The following is a 17,045-nucleotide window of genomic DNA, read 5'->3' on the forward strand; positions in this document are numbered from 1 at the left end:
CATCTTGCTGTTTTGACTAGAAACCTAAAAAACTATAGGATAAAACAAGTTTTAACAATTTATGAAATGTCTTTATACTCACTTTAATCACAATCCCTGTTTACTGCCAAGGCCGCTTGGAGCAGCCATCATCTGTTGTCTGTAAATAAATAGACTTGTTAGCTCTTGCAGTCCGAGTGCCATTGGTAGGACAATAAGACTCTGCAACATTATGCTGCTTGGTTAAGACTGTGAGACTGATGTGGTCATTTTATTTTCTTATTATAGGGAAAGACCATCTCTGAATCGAGGAGGGGGCCTAAGGGTACATCTGTCACCATCTTACAATGCTGTGATTGCAGCCATTCCCCAACTCTCTGTGAATGGTACTCATGGCCATTGATCAGTGTTCTTTGATCAGTGGGTTTTGGTCAGTGATTGTTGATCAATGGTCATGGAATTTGCATAATTATGATTAAGAACTGACCTCACAGCCATTGTTCCTTCAGTGGGCTGGTTTCAGTCATTATGCAAATGTACTGTTTATAAGGTTTGGAGAAACCTGCAGTCAGCTGAGACTGAAGAAGTCACTTGGATGAGTGACGAAACGTTTCTCCCACAAAACGCTACGTCCAGATGAACAGATTCAACTTTTGGAGATTCTTATTATAGTGTTAACCTTTAAAACAAGCAAACTAAATTAAAGAAGTGATAAGGAATGCCCACCAGAGTTTCTGAGATAGAAGGGGACATTTTCACATTTTGTTTTGACATAAATATATCAGGTAAAAAACAGTGAACATATTTAAGCCATCACAATTAACAATAGTCAAATACACACTGACAATATAAACGATGTAAGAATTTACCCTGGATGTATGAAGCGTTCTGGTCCCACACCTCGCTGCTGAATCATCATGCCCTGAAAGTGCCCCCCGGGTCGGGGGTGTCTGTACATGGCCATGCGTGTTTGGCCAGGGGAATAGGGAAGCTGCTGGGGCCGCTGCAGAGCTTCCATCAGGTGTGAGTGGGGTCTTTGAGCAGCATAGAGTCGTGGATCAGGGTATGGTTGGCCAGGGTAAGGGGATCCATTTCCAACTCCACGGGCCTGAGACATCATATGATGGACGACACCTTGCTGCATTCCTGGATGTAAGGCTTGAGGGTCGTACACAAAACCGGACGTCAAGTGTGCCACAGACGCATGTGGATGCTGCATGCTACGGCGCTGAGCAGCAGCATTATGGCTGTCAAGGTCTAGGATTTCTTTTGGGCTTTCAGGTTGCTCTGAGCCCTCATTGTGGGGCCGCTTTGCTGGACTGCCATTAATGCTGCTGCCTCCACCAGCTTGCTGGTTTTCACACTTCCCTTCCTCTGTGCCTCCAGGATGAGTCCCTGTTTCTGGCATTGGGCCTGGGGAAACCAAACTTGTACCGCTGGAGCCTTCAGACCCCAGCGGTGAGACACTGCTCTCCTTTAGCTGACCATTAGCTCTGTCACTGGCTACAGGTAAGTAGGCATTGTGTGGCATTGCCTGGTGAGACTGATAATGAGGCCGATGCCACTCCTCTGGAGGGTAACCCCCTCTGCCCGTGGCTTGGTTATGGGCCTGAGTTTGGGGATGGGGTTGGGCATAGTAGCACTGCTGCTGATACTGATGAGGTGGGTACACATTGCCATGACCATGAGGGTGCTGTTGACCTGGCACGTGGTAGGGGTAGGTTGACCCTCCCTGCTGCTGCTGGTAGTTGGTGTTGGGAGCAAGATTGTGGAGAGCATTAATGGACTGGTTATGATATGGGTGGTGAGCAGATGGAGGTATGGGCCTATTCATATTTGCCCGGTTGTAGTGTGGAAGTGGAGGGTTCCCCATGCCATAAGTACTCATAGTTGAATTTTCTGGGCCTTGCGAGTGAGGAGGTACGGCTGGATTCTGCCCATCTGATGGCCTGCTTGGAGCCTGTATTCCCACATTACTACCCACCAACTGAGTTTGATGGCGATTTGGACTAAAAGCCGGGTGTTTATAAACACTTGATGTCATCCTGGTGTGCTGTGGAGACATGGCAGTGCTTCTCGTGTCCAGCCTCGTAGGCTCACTAGGTCTTTGATCTCCGAGATCAGCTGGACTGGGCTGAGAGGGTAATAGAGGGGCAGGATGGCTGGGTGGCAAAGAGGTCAGAGGGGCTGGGTGTGGGGGTCCAGGCTGGGCTCCTTGAGTAGCACCGTGTGGCATCCCATGCATCGGACTGCTTTGTGTAGTGCAGTGTGGTGAGATGCTCTGGGGGACATGATGAGAGGTTAGCAGAGAATTGTGTTGCTGTGTGTTCTGGTTCAGTGGCTGAGGAGAGCTCTGAGGGTGGCTTTCAGGAGAGGTGCTGCCCGCCTCAGGTTGCTCATGTTTTTGAATGGCTTGCTGGGGTTTGCCTTCCTGATTTACACTTTCTCCGAGTTTTAAGTTCTCTGGCATTTGCTGAGTGGAATTCTGAGCTGCTGCAACATCCAGTGGTGGGAAGTTCTGAGGAAGAAGTGCAAGGCTTGGAGCATTTGGCTGTGGACTGTTTGGTTTATGCTGCGGAGGATTGGGTAGAGCAGGATCAGTGTTACTTGAGTTGGGATGGGATGAAACAGGAATGGTACCATTACTTTCACTGGCAGAGTGTCCCTGACTATCTAACTGGCTTTCAGCTGAACTCTGTGCGGCCGCTGATCCAGAAGGATTCTCTTCTGATCTGGCCAAGGTTGGGGCTGGGGGGCTCTGCATTTTATCCGCAAGCCCACAGTATTGCCTTGTGGGGCTAGGGTTGGATGGGCTCTCTTGGTTAAGTGGAACCATGCTTTTGTGTGATGGAGCTTCTTCAGAAATGTTGCTGGCAGCCATCTTGTTCTCTGACGTTGTGCCTGTTAACGTACAGGAGAAAACAATGTTGCAGGTTAGACTGTTTTACTATGACTAGAAGTACAATACACACGTTGTCCCCGTTTTATGCCACTTATCCAAAAGAATCACAATACAAATCAAATTTTAAAAAAATGTTCTGTTCCATTTCTTTACAATTAGGTTATAGAAACATTTAAAGGCATCCCCTTGAGGCTGAAATGATGACATGTAATCTCTTTTATACTTTCAAAGATATCAGCGAAAATGTAACCAAACTGATGAATATTCAATTTGCCGCTTACTGTGAGAAATAATTAAAGTCAAATTGTAAGAAGTACTTGACAGAAGATGGGGGCTGTGCTGATTAACAAATGAGACACTAGAGTCTAGTGCTTTATCACGCAGACTGGTGAAATACAGCAAGAGAAGGTCAGGTCTACCTTTGGGGTGCAAGTCTGTCTGCTGGGGAGGCTGTCTATCTGGGCCTTTGTCTCTAGCAGGATGCAGCAGCTGAACCTCAGGGGCAGGGGGAAGCTGTTGAGAGGGGTGAGCTGGGATGCTGCCAATTCTTGATGGGGGCCCAGGCTGCTGAAAGTTGCCTGTGTGCTGATGAGGGGCACCAGCAGGGGGTCCAGAAGAGGCTGACAGCTGCTGCAGGGCCAGCATCTCTGGGCTTTCCAGCATGGAAGCCAAGCGTGTCCTGCCGGAGGAGTCTGAGTGGGGCACAGTGGGACGTGCAGACATGAGCCCTGGGGAGCTGGCTGCTGCAGTCATTTGAAACTGGGCATTGGAAGGATGGTTGGGATATCCGGCAGCTTCTGGCCACGGTTTATGACCCACAGGTGGGGGGATTCCACCATAACTAAAGTTGCGCTGGTTCACCATGTTTGGGTCTTGAATAGACATGCCGCTGGGCCTCTCCTGCCCCTGTTGATTCATACCACTCCACATAGTAGGTAGTGGCATGCCAGCAGGTCTCAAGCCTGGGTAGTTGTGCTGAGGTGATCCTTCCGGGCCTGAGAACCTGTTCCCCATAGGATGCACAGTGTGTCCCTCTGGACGGTGGTGGGATGGGTAGATGCTGGCTTCAGGAGGAGCTCCAGGCTGTAGGGTCATGGGACGTGGTCCTAAGCATGGGCCATGAGTCGGACCCATGTACGAGTGCTGCTGCTGGTTTGGATCTGGACCCATTGGATACCTAGGACCCATGTGGTGTGGCTCAATCATGCGTTGCTTGGAGGAAAAAAGGAAAATAAAATATGAAATATCTGGCTTTGTCTGTTATAACAGCATCAAGATGCATCATACACACAATTAGGTGGTTGGTTGTGTGTAATAGGTCAAGCATACCTGAATGTTAAAGTTGTGAGGCAACTGGTTTAAGTTGGGGTCTCCTTGTCTGGAAAAGTGAACCTGGTAGGCAAAGCGGGGATCCATGGCCATTCTTTGGGCATACATGTGTGGACCATGAGGCCCAGGGGGACCAGGCTGACGGAGCTGTTAAAATAAAGAATTTATTATATTTTTCCCCTCTTACATTTCAAACAGAAATTAAGACTCCCAATAAATAAATATATTAAAAAAAGGATTAGAGTCTTGTCTGTGGATACCTGTTGCCCTCGGTGGTAATATCCCCTGATATCTCCTTCCCGGACATGCTGCTGGCTTGGAGGCAAGCTGTGCGGGTGAGGGGGGCCGTTAGCCCAATGAGGAGGATGCAGCCGTGCCAGCCTGGCATCCTCTTCTGAAGTGGCGCTACTTTTGCCCTTTTGTGAGCTTCGCTTACGTTGTACTTGCTCAGTAGCCCTGATCAAACTTTCAGGCCCGAAAGCTTTGCTGTTACGGTTGCGTTTTTTTTCCTTGCGCTCCTTGTCTTCTCGACTGATGTGGAACTCTTCATCTGTGTCACCATCCTCAGATGGAAAATGTTTTAATAAGGCTCGGCTAAAACAACGCTCCAAAGACTCGGCCATGATAGTGTATTCTGAGGACAGAAAGACACCAACATCAGCAATTCTTTTGTGATAACTTTTTTTTTTTTTTTTACACATAAAAGCACATCTTCAAAGTAGCAAACATGCATCACATGTCTATAGCATCTACTCATATACTCAAAGAATAACGTTTCATGTACATGCACAGTCACTCCCACAAATAGCCACTCATGAAGTGACCATTAGGTGAGACACATACCAACAGAGCACAAAAATCCTGTCTTGTCCTGGCCCAGTGCTAACCAGCTGACCAAGTCAGAGGGCGCAAGTTTGACCCCTGCTCCTTCAACCCCTTCCCTCTACTCTTGCCCCACCCTGGGCCTCCTCACCACTCACCTCCCCCTATTCCCTGAGGAGAGTATTCAGTTGGATGGATGGCTCCAGACAGGGGGCTTAGGGGCTGGAATGTTTCTCTGGCACTGCAGGACTTGAATCCCCCAGAGCACTCGAGCACAACTCAATCACTCCCCATTAATCACTGTCAAGGCTGCCCCGGCCCCGGCCCCAACACAGTACTAAGACCGCCCCCCTTTCTTCTGCGATCTCTCCCACTCTCACCCCCTGCGTCTCAATGTACATATGAAATCCTTTTTTTCAAAATACATCCATAATGCAATGGATTTTGATGTCTTTAACAAAGTTATTTAAAAAATGGTTTAGAACACTTAATTTACCGCTGTCTTCTCCATTGTACTCGACACAGTTTTCAAACATCAGCTTCACGTCAGAAACAAACTCCTCCTTCGCGACATACTCCCCGTTATTGAGCTTTTTCTCAATTGTGGATAGGTCCATAGGGGTCTGAAATGATTAGAATGATAAAAATAAAGCAATTAAAATTGTGAAACTGTTAACTTTATACATTAATGCATAAATGCACAAACCAGACTGATACAAACATGAACACAGTGTTTTACCATTTGTAAAAACAACAACAGTATTCTGTACCTGGATGATCTCATGATAATTGGGAGCATAGGAGTCATCAACGGGCTCCAAGAAAGGCCAAGAATCTTTATGGGCTTTCAGGGCTTCAAGCACTGAAGAACAGAGAGTAGAACAGACATTAATCCGAGTGATTGTAAATTTACACCGACATGTTTTAAAACCCAGCAACTGGATTTAGTATGGAAATGGAAGATGTAAGATTTTTGGAAATAATGTCACAGACCCAGACATTGGTTCTAAAAACTTACAAAAATAAATATCAACCAACAGTATCGCTAAACTCGTATACAGTTTGAGGTTTATTTCTGCGTGTTTGGATAAACATTTGCCATTACAATGGTGTGTTATGACAAGGAGTAAAAAGCATGAAACATGTACGCCACACCACAATTAATACATTAAAACTGCCAGCATTTGAAGTGGATAACATTACTTATTGTGTAGCAGTGTTGTTTTTCAGTTGAGGATATGCTGCTGGTAAATCTAAGGTCCTGATATTCCTACAAAGACTAAAACTGCTCAGGTATAGTTAAGGAGCACAGCTAGATCCCTGCAGGCATCACCTCAAATCCACTGCTAAAGCTCCAGTGTCAGACACCACCAGAGAGATTTTGCGTCCTTGCCCTGATGGGTCAGAACCATTCTCTTTACACAAAGACCAGCTGTTACTTGTGTGTTGTTTTGAGTAACAGTTCCACTTCATTGTCAACTAAGGAAAAGAAACCGCTGGTCTTACTTTCTGCAATAGCCGTTCTTCTTTTTACATACTTTCTATAAGCAGCCAACTTCTGCTTCCCGTTTACACTACCACACATCTGCCCACATGACGTGAATTGTCATGTAACATGCATTTACATGCATGTTACAGGTACATGCATGTAAACATAGCAACAGGTAATAATTCTGCAGGCATACCTTTATAAAGAGCAGTGTAGTCATCATCAATCTCATAGCTGAAATGTTGAACATACGGCATGTTAGACACGGGGGGGGAAAGAGCAATCATGAGTCGCTAAAGCAGACAGTGAATCTGAAACTAAATGTGAACAACTTCCTACAATTCTTTATTCTTGCGTGTTCTCTGGACGGGAGAGGATGGCTCCAGATTCAGGAGTTCAGGTGGTAGATCTTTTCCTTGAGACAGTAGCCAGGCCTTTTCTTCTCGCATCTTCCGCCTTTTTGCACGCTCTAACAGAAAATCGTGAACACAGGGGGCAATTAAAATCACAAATAATGAAAAACGCCAGTCTCAGAGTGCAGGTAAACAATCTTTGATTGCTTACTCAGACCCTACAGTTACAGTATAAATTGCTGTCTATTGAGACTGTCGGGAGAGTCGATGAAAACCAGGCCTCAGATGTCACACGCAGCAGCAGCAGCTCAGATAAGTGGAAGGAGAACGATTCATCGGCCATTTTTTCTTAGGCCAAGTTGATCAAAAGAGCAGAACAGAGCACGGAGAGTGCATATGCATAACCGCTTTATCTTTCGACATGAAAGGCACAGAGGCCTGGCAGCCCCCCTGCCGTTTGGATTAAAGATGTTTGAAGGAGGATTCCACATATGCAATACACAGAGCGTAGGCCAGGTCCTGCTGTTCATCTATAATACAATAATGAGGCTCCTCTACTGAAGCACAATCAGCAGTTCATTAACCCTTGACAGATGACATCAGAGAAGAAGAGGAGTGATCCTGTGATTAAAGGCCCTGAGCATTCCCTTTCACAGTGTCTGTGTACTATACATAAATCTCAAGGCTTCAAATGCTGCTACTGCAGATTTTTCAGCTGCTGAGAGCCAAAGCTCGGCAATGAAGATGTGAAAGCCTGTGTGGGGAGTGCCCTTCGTGATACATTCTGCCCTTGACAGAGCCTCCTACCTGCTGCTGATACATGACTGATGAGAGAATGTGAAATTACTGCTGCTTCTTAATATCTTACAACTTTCTGCATATACTAAAATTCTTTAAAAGATAGATTTTTCAAAATTTTTTAAACCCACAAACAACATCTTGGCAGTGTGCCATTTGTATTCCATCTATTTCGGTAACCATCTTACCCTCCACAGCTTTGATCTTCTCTAGCTTCTCTCTCTGCCGTTCTTCCTGCAGAAGCCTTTCCTCTTCTCGTCTCTGCTCAGCCAGCAGGACCTGCCTGTCCAGCTCTTCATCTTTTTCTTCTCCTCCTCCTCCTCCATTCCGGCCTTGAGATTGTCCTGGATGCACACACCCACAAAGTCTATTAGTCTACTCTTCTCTCACGCCAGGAAAGCTAGATGTATAGAAAACTACACGTTTCTGTACATAAAAGACAGAAGCAATCAGGCCCTAAACCAACATATACAGCAGAGAGAATAAATGTATACAGTACGAGTACAAACATGTACTGTACTGGAATGTCTTGCACTAAAAACCAGATAAGTGGATGACATGCCCGTTGTATTGCTAAATAAATCGGCACAGCTTATTCTGACATTGTTAGGTGTGTAACGCTACCTAAAAAGCATAGCAGAGACAAACACTCACCCTCTCCTCATGTTTTATGTGATTTTGAGAGAACCGCTGGGAAACGCGAACTGGGTTTGGGTCCAGCAGCTTCTGCTTCTGCTCACGCTCCTGGAATAAAAGAAGTGTAGTTTGGTTCTGGTCCTCATGCCTCTTATGACACAAAGGGACTCGTGAATTGGAAACCGTTGTATCTGTAATGCTTTCTCGTCCACAATTCCAAACGCAACTTTCTTTTAAAACATCACATACTGTTTGTGTAATTCATTTTGTCTAAAGCCAACACACTGACAGACACTCTGTGCTGTGGTGGAGCAGTGACTATAGCGAAGTCATTGATTTATTTCTCCTATCCCCCAAGTGACTCTCTCACCTTTGCTCCCTAGTCTTTCATCTCTGCTTGGGGCCAAAAGAAGGCTGCATCAAAAATTAACATACTTGCACAAAAAAAGAAGGAAAAAAAAAAATCACAACCTGTGTGATATTATTATTAGCTTGTGGTAGTGTAAAATCTGTTCTACAATAGCCAATCTTGCAACTTTTGAGCAGGGAACTTGATCCAAAATATACAGTACAGAACGTGGAGGGTTAATGAGCGCTGACGTGTCAGAGAACCAGTTAGAGCAAACCGAAAAGGAGGGAAACACCAGCCAACACAGAGCGCCAAGTGGTTTCTGAAATCCTGTCTATATCAGGGACTGTCCTCTGCAGCTTATGTCAGAGTTCATCCAGGATGTAGGACTATTAAGAGTTGCCACCCTGGCACAGGTAACACCTTACTAGGTAACAAGTAGAGAGTCCTAAATATGCATTTGCCGCTATATAAACAAAGTCAGTCAGACTGTCTGTGCATGCAGGTAGGGAAGCAAACAAATGAGGAAGGAGCCCACTGCGGAGAAGATTAAAATGAAAAAATACTGTTAAAGGAGACAGATGTTTATAACCTAACATGCTTTCTATAACCATAGAGTCACTTTCCAACAGGGGAACTCTAGATAATGTTTTCAAACACCATCTTTTCATAAAAAACAAAAATAAGATCAGGTCTGCCGTTGTCTCAAGCTGTCCATCATGACACGTACCTATCAACGGGCAACAGTCCACTTTAGAAATGCTCTTACTGGAAAAGATTCCTCTGATGTGAGCAAGGCAGCAGCGCAAACCCACGTGGTCACTATGAATCAATGGGACAATTAGCTGTGGGACTATCACATGGGCGCAATCAGAAAGCACACCAACTCTGTATCAGGGAGCTGGCAGGCTACAGACGTCTTACATCCAATCGCATTGAACAGTTGGGTTCTCACATTTGCCTCCGCCTGGTAATGTGTAGAAAAGTTCAGGGCGGCAGCCCACATGTGCGCATCAACAGCTCATGTGCCCCCACGCCACCTCTGTCTCGTCTTAGTGGGAAACACTGACATCTCCCCAGGCTTCACAATTCTTCCCCGTATTACCGCAAGTCCGTCATCCAACACGCACACACATGATCAAGTGCCTCTGGTGTCACCACTTAGAGGGGTCGACAGAATCCTACAGCACAGCAAAGCTGTCATTCAAGAGTCTCCATTCTGCCCCAAGGTGAGCTCCTGCCAGCTGTCAGTGCCCCGTGAAATGGCTGATGACAGCAGACTGAGACATGTGGAAGGAAAGATTTGGGAGAATATAAACACTATATCTGACACACTCATGTGAACACTGAGATATTTATAGCCACACATTAGGCACTAACACATACTTGGAGAGAGAGCAAGACAAGCAAGCACAGGTTAAGCCAACAATCCTACAAAATGGCCATGCAAAACAGATCACAGTGCAGGCTGCAAACTGCATGTGCAGCCTTGTTGAAGCTGTATATCACACAGACACTTTCCACTTTGCTGTTATTTTAAAGTGCAAACATGTTCCTCTTTGGTTTGGTTTTAAACAAACCAAGTATTTACAAATATGACAACTTTTAATTTCATAGCACGGACTACCAAACAGAAAAAGTATACATGTACTATTTCTGAAAAGCTTTAATTGCTGGTTGTCTAATATAAATTTGGTCTACGCAGCAAATCAAGCACAGGATCTATACACCATCACAGCGGCAGTGTAATTAATATAATTACCAAGCACAGCATCCTAATGTGATCTCCTGCTGTGTGATCTATATTATAAATAAGAAGCTCACTATGGAAATGTGCATTCCTTTAATTGAGTCTGTTATTTGAGCAAATTTCAATTAATCAGTTTTCACCCCATACTGTGATCGCGTTTGGCAGAGAGCCGTCTCTTCAAGTCCAGAGTGCTGCGGCGCAGAGGAAACAAATACCAACAAGCCAAAAACACCTATTCCAGCTCTACTTATATTATGTAGTGAAGCTATAGATAGACTTTGAATGCCATAGAAAACGTGTGCACAAGTAGAACAGCAGAGGGTGTGACTGATGAACGACTCAACCAAATTCATTCATTCATAACCATTTGCAATTACTGAGTGACCTCTCAGCTGACATTAACCTGCCTTCAGGATTCTTGACTTCAATGCTGATGACGGCAGAAAAAGGATCAGAGCGTTCCTATAGCAACAGCCACTGCTGGTTATACATCACTGGAGTAGACAGCATCCACTGATCTTTATGCAATCAGGTGGGATCAAAACAGGAACCTACATTTTCTCAACTAGCTGTAGCCATCAGTGACTAAAATTAATTCCTTTGCAAAGTAAAGAAAGCAGTGCTGGCTTAGACATGCTGGAGCAAAGTGTGCATATCATCTCCCATTAAAGCACTTTACACCAATTATACCTTAACCAACATATGACCAATCCCAAAAAGCTGACTTTCCTCGACTCCACCTATTGTGTAGTCAGCACAGTCAAGAGGTCCTAGAAACAACTATTGTAAGACAACCAGAAGATAAAAGTAGCTGAACTGAGATGAAGGAATATCAGTAATCTTAAAACCCGAGATTAGATTAAGGAAACAGGAAGAAAGAAAAGAAGACAGCAGTCAAGTGTACATTAATAAAATTCAATTTGCATATTCAAATGTCATCACTGTCACATTTGGGATGTCTCATTTAGCTGTTTATGAGCTGGTATTTCATCAAAATCGCCCTGGCGCTTGTGACTTGTCACACAAACAAGGACGAATCCAAGTCTGTGTATAATTGCTTTCATATTAACGAATCTACAGCCTATCAAAAAACAGAGGACGCATAGAAGACGTTGTATACTGGTGTAATGGAGACTGATGGTAGTGTCTCTGGTGTCTGACCTTGTGCTCAATCATGTTGCTGATCTCAGGCAGGAAGTTTTGGCTAATGACACGGTAGAGGTGGCGATCCTGTGGGGAGGTTTTGTCCTTGATGCTTTCTGCCAGACTGAGCCACTGCTCCTCTGTATCACATACCAGGGACCAAGCGCCTCGCTTACGGCCTGCGCAGGAAAGAAAGGAAAAACAGACATTGGACCACTGATTCTAGGGAAAAATGCAAACACAAAGGGAGAAAAAATTGTTGTCAGGATATAAAGCACAAAGGTTCTTTACCTGTGGTCGGGGGAAGATCTTCCAATTCATGTTCCGTCTTCACCTCTGGCACATCACTTTCCACCTCACTATAAGAAATATAAAGCCATGAAGTCCCTACAAAAATGGCATGCTTAAAAGTAACTCTGGTATAAGAGCTGATCCTCCACAACTACTTTTTGGAATCAATTAAAATTCCTCGCTACACACATGGTGAGAATATGGTTAAAGAGTGTGCTCAAGAAATACTCCATTAATCATTTATTACATTTTGGGTCAGGCAGTAGGATAAAGGTCAAGTCAACAACTGACTGAGAGCAAAGGACATGAAGACCCAGATCTTCAAGACCTGGGCGAGTATCGTTTTCACGTGGGAAAGAAAAGAGCTCATCTGCACAGCACATGGCCAAATCTAAACGTCTGTGTCTCTGCGTTACCCTGTTAGTACTGACAGCTAAGTTTTTCTTGTTTTTGTTTTTTTTCACCTTGGTGAATCTTCCAGCTTTCTCTTCTTTGGTGGTCTTCCACGTTTCTTTTTCTCTGGTAATGTTAGTTCTGTTGTTTCATCACTGGGAAAAAAAAATATCGACGGTTAAAAAAAAAAAAAAGTTAAAAGTACGGCTTAGTTAGGAATAAAAGACAAGTAAATTAATCCTTAAGAGGACTCTAAACAAGTGGTAAAATTTGATTTCAACTACACACTTCAACATTCAGCTAAGTGCAGATGATTCATTCGTGGTTGACAGAAAAAGAAGCATTACCTGTGTTTTCCTACTTTCTTTTTCACTGGCTCTTCTTTGTACATGCGAGTGCCGTAAAAGTACCAGTAGAGGGCTCCATTTCCATCCTGCCCCAGGGGTTCCACCCTCAGGCTGTCTGCATCCAGGCCCTGGAGGTGGTGGGGGTGGGGATATAACATTTCTTAAATAATATGTAGTGTGTCATCAGAGGGTGATGTCATTTTAGCTCTTTGATCGTACAGAGTTGTGAATCATGTGCTGACAAAAAGCACTTTCGATATCTTGTTGAGAGTGTTCATGAATTATAGCAGTATACAGTTTAAAAATTAGAAACCGATTGACAGTATAGAGGTAAAGCCTCAGATTATGATAACTCCACCTTAGTTTATGGCAGTAAATATACTTTTAAAGAACAGTAAAACTAAGATCTTGCACTCTTAGGCCAAAGTAAAATGAGGCAGCTGTTCAGTGACAAATATATCTGACAGTGCTTTAAAGCTGAACAGCTGGGTGAACGAAATCATTCATCATGTTATCAAAAAAAGCAATCTTTAACAGTACACATATACACAACTTGGCAGCATTAATGGAGCATGGAACCTTTTATGTACAATTACTGACTCAATACTGAGTGAATGTTTAACTCTTTAATAAATTGTGAATATATTATTATGATTACATGCATTCTTTTAGTCACCTTAAGCAGGTCAAAGACATCAGCAGCATCCAGACGGTAATCGCACAGCCGGTGCAGCAGTTCCACCTGAGTGCGAGGGGGTAAACTCTCAAAGGGCCCCTCTCGAAGTGGGTTGGGTTTCCCCTCTTCCAGCTCCCAGCGGTAGCTGATGATGTCGTCCAGGTAACTGCTAAATGCCTGGGGGCTAAACAGTAGAGCGGTCTTACTCATCATCTCTGCCTTTTCTGTGCCTTATTGATTTTTAAATGTCACTCTACTGGGTTAGCTACACCTCGAGTAAATTTGTCCTTTTACGCATCTTAATCATTAAAGATTATTAAATCAGAATTAAGCACTAGCTGCATGTTTAGGTTTAACAAAAATAACAATCCAACACGGCTTTGCTTTTGTACTGAGATTTCCATGAATGGCTAGATTCAACCAATTCAGTTGCAAATCTTGGCACTGTAAACCCAACGCAGCATGCTTCAGTACAAACTAGCATCGCTTTCTAGGAAACAGGCAAGGTTCATACTATCATAGAGGCTGGAAAAAGAGAGGAGGTGGGGCTGGTTTAAAAAAGAAGAAGAAAAGGACTAGTTTCTTTGAATGGGAGTTGTGTTGTATCTATGAGTGAAAACTGGTAAATAAATGTTGGTTCCGGTTCAGGTCTAGCCGATTAATCTGTACCGTTCAGTTCCAGCTCAGATGAACAGAACAAGGGCTTGGGGCAAGGGTGAGCATCTATGGAACAGCACAGAGAAAGAGGGAGAGGGAAAAAAATGGCTTATCTTGAAAGAGCAGCGTGCACTTTTCACACAGCTGCAGGCTCACCCCTCCTCACTACTACCCCATCTCTCTCTCCTCCTTTCTGTCCTTCGTTTTCTCCAACATCCTCCCTCCCTTCTTTCCCCCGCTCCGGCAGAGCGTTTAACGCGTGCGGATGAAAAGGGCAGCTCTGTGAAAGGCCAGGGCTGAGCAGCCACCCCCAGGATGCCAGAGCCTGTCCAGTCCAATAAAACAGGCTGTCCTCTTGTTACCGGCTGCCTGGGTGGAAAAACTGGATCACTCCTGCCTCTGTGCTTATCACTTTACTGTACCACTATGCTACTCTATAACGATGGGTTAGATTAGCAGGCGTATCGAAGGGGAAGCCCCATGGGAGGCAGAAAACATTTGTGGATTTGAATAACAGCCTCTGCTTCGCGTTCACTTTCCCCCACCACTTGATAGAAAAGTTTCTGTGGCTGTGCTGTTTTCGTATCCCCGCGGTAGTAAACATGATGTCACCATACCACCTATCACTACTTTCAGCTCTCCTTATGGTGACTAACTTCTGACTCCTCAGTGAGTTATTGCGCTCGTGACTCAGACTTCCTATGAAGCTTCCTGGGTAGTATGACTAATTTAAAGAAGATGGAAAGACAAGTTTTATCTTGACACATTCAAGTAAAAATGGTAATTCTTTTCCATTGTGCCTCTGCTTCATTAAAAAAAAAAAAAAAAAAAAAAAAACACTAAATTTGAATTCCAACTTCCACCACTACTTAGACCTACAGTCACAGCTACAAGGTAAATTTCCCACGCCACTTGGTGCAGTTTTAAGCAGCAGGAAGATGTGAATTTCCCCGCTTATATTCACCTATTTGTTATCTTTCAGAAAAAATTTAACTTAAAATATTAAACATACTGTAAGAAAGCCAAACATCACCCATCTACACACTGCCTCATTAAACATGTTCAATTATGTAAAAGTAGCTAAAGTTGAACATGGTCCCATACTCAAGACTCCATGATTAGGAGAGTAAAGCTGGGTGTAAAATTAAACGTTAATGTTCTTACTCTCATTGTTTAGAAAACTGTAACAAGTTTCGCTTTATTTCTAAAATGTGAAAAGATTTAAGGGGACCTCCTTACTGCAGCAAGTTGCAAGTCAACTTGCTGCATTTTTATTATGTCCAAATAAACTTTGGTTCAACCCTGGGTTTCTATCATGACTCAAAACTTTTTTCTGTCGTCCCTTTCAGACACGCGTTTCTTGCCAAGAGTGACCTACGTCCCGATGCCAGCAGTGTTACGCATCCCACGTCTGAAAACAGCTTATGTGTTACAGGTGGTGTTACACAAGCAGACCTGATGTGACCTGGCAGCTTTTGCCTATATGCCAGGTTCCTTTTCTATTCTTTACTTACGTGATGTCAGTGCGCTGGTAGCATCCCTGCAACAGACAGGCAACGAGATCCCCAAGGAAATCCAAGTCCTGTTCTGACAGGGCTTTCTCCAGCTCCTGGACACGACAGAGGACACAGTCAATTAACATGTGAAGAAACTACAAGCACTTAGCAAGTGATAACTGTACAAACATACCAATTTGCACAATAATGGAACCAGAGAAGTGCATCTCGCAAATGAAAACTATCTAAAAAAAAAAAAAAAAAAAAAAAAAAAAAAAAAGCCAAAAGTATTGTGACTGGGAAATAAACAGGTGGTTTCTGTGTGTTTAGACTGTTGGCCACTATAAAGGAAGTGGTATGTGATCAAAATGGAGAAACTGCTGGGATGAGTGTAAGGTAAGCCGGCACATTTAGGTGGGAGGTGTAACAGCTAGAGCTCGCATCCTGTCTCATTAAGGCGTCTTGGTTTGCTGGTGCTTGTTGGGCTGTAGCTGAGGTTCAAGTTCAGTCATGACCCCTCTCCTGCCTGGCATTGTGTTTTAGTCATTTAGGTTTTATGAAGCGGCAATAACCGGCAGAGCAAAATCTCAAAGATCTGAAAGCACCAAGGAAGGACAGCAGGCAGCAGAGACCGAGAGCTACAAAACAGACATGCCCCTTCTTCTCCTCTGCTGATCAACCAAGACACTGGACACCACACAGCTTCCCAGCATGCACAGCTCTCCTTGATCACACCCAAGGACTCTGAAGTTGAGCCAGAGGGAAGAGAAGGAAATGCAAATGAACAGTGTTCCATCAACCTAGTGTCCGTTTCATTTAAAAGCACCCTCCCGCAGGATACAGAGCAAACCCTTCAAAGCTCATACAGACGGCTTGCAGCTAACCACTCCCCACCCCTAATAACCATTGCTTTCACACCAACAACTTCTGTTGTTAGTGTCACTTTTGCCTCTCTTTCACAAGTACTTCTGCACCTGTAGTACTTGTGAAAGTCCTATAAATGCTGATCGGTTCTTTCAGCTTTAACCAGGGAAAAGAAATGACGCATCAATTATTGTGCCGTCTCTTCTTATGCTCAGAGGTCCTTAAAGGTCAGTGTACACACCTCTTTGCTGTGGAAATGACAGAAGCCGGTACACAACAAGTTGGCACAATGAAAAAACAAAAAGGTGAGAGCCAAAAACAAGGTTGTGAAAGAAGTTGAAAAACAGGATAAGATCAACGTTTCTGCTCGAGGTTAGGAACGTAAAGAGCATGAAGGAAAAACGAAAGAAAAAATGCAAACCAGGAGGGCGAGTTTCATAAGAGCGGCTAAGAATCACCCACGTCTCATGATTGAGAAGAACAGCTCATTACGTTTACAAGCGCACTGAGGCTATTTTAAAAGCCTACAGATTGACATGGTCACAGTGACCACAGACAAACTGTAATGGATTTTAGGTGTACGGCTTAAACTGTAGGCTTTACGAGTGTGTGACTGCCAGGAGCAAATCAAAGTCTATTTTAAGTTCTGAAGTAGCCAGACATGTAAGATTTACCGACCACAACTTTTGCCTTGTTGTGGTTAAAAACGAGGCACAATTTCTTGTCAAGGCCCGTGCATACCAATAATTGGGTGATCATTACCAACCGTTT

General features: G+C 44.1%; 1 protein-coding gene across 1 annotated transcript in view; it reads right to left on the reverse strand.

The window, feature by feature from the left end:
* LOC116309388 (cat eye syndrome critical region protein 2 homolog) overlaps positions 1-17,045 on the reverse strand; it is a 33,334-nt gene that overhangs the window by 2,892 nt on the left and 13,397 nt on the right. The window contains exons 2-18 of the mRNA XM_039614977.1: positions 15,429-15,523; positions 13,258-13,441; positions 12,582-12,709; positions 12,306-12,389; positions 11,842-11,909; positions 11,569-11,729; positions 8,323-8,416; positions 7,861-7,992; positions 6,861-6,990; positions 6,718-6,755; positions 5,803-5,894; positions 5,529-5,655; positions 4,471-4,844; positions 4,211-4,357; positions 3,301-4,093; positions 849-2,880; positions 83-139 (exon numbers count right to left, since the gene is read on the reverse strand). Of these exons, the coding sequence (XP_039470911.1) occupies positions 88-139; positions 849-2,880; positions 3,301-4,093; positions 4,211-4,357; positions 4,471-4,844; positions 5,529-5,655; positions 5,803-5,894; positions 6,718-6,755; positions 6,861-6,990; positions 7,861-7,992; positions 8,323-8,416; positions 11,569-11,729; positions 11,842-11,909; positions 12,306-12,389; positions 12,582-12,709; positions 13,258-13,441; positions 15,429-15,523 (4,731 nt within the window). The 3' untranslated portion in view covers positions 83-87. The remainder of the gene's footprint in view (positions 1-82; positions 140-848; positions 2,881-3,300; positions 4,094-4,210; positions 4,358-4,470; positions 4,845-5,528; positions 5,656-5,802; positions 5,895-6,717; positions 6,756-6,860; positions 6,991-7,860; positions 7,993-8,322; positions 8,417-11,568; positions 11,730-11,841; positions 11,910-12,305; positions 12,390-12,581; positions 12,710-13,257; positions 13,442-15,428; positions 15,524-17,045) is intronic.

This window comes from Oreochromis aureus, linkage group 7, assembly GCF_013358895.1.
Source record: "Oreochromis aureus strain Israel breed Guangdong linkage group 7, ZZ_aureus, whole genome shotgun sequence".
Taxonomy (NCBI): Eukaryota; Metazoa; Chordata; class Actinopteri; order Cichliformes; family Cichlidae; genus Oreochromis; species Oreochromis aureus.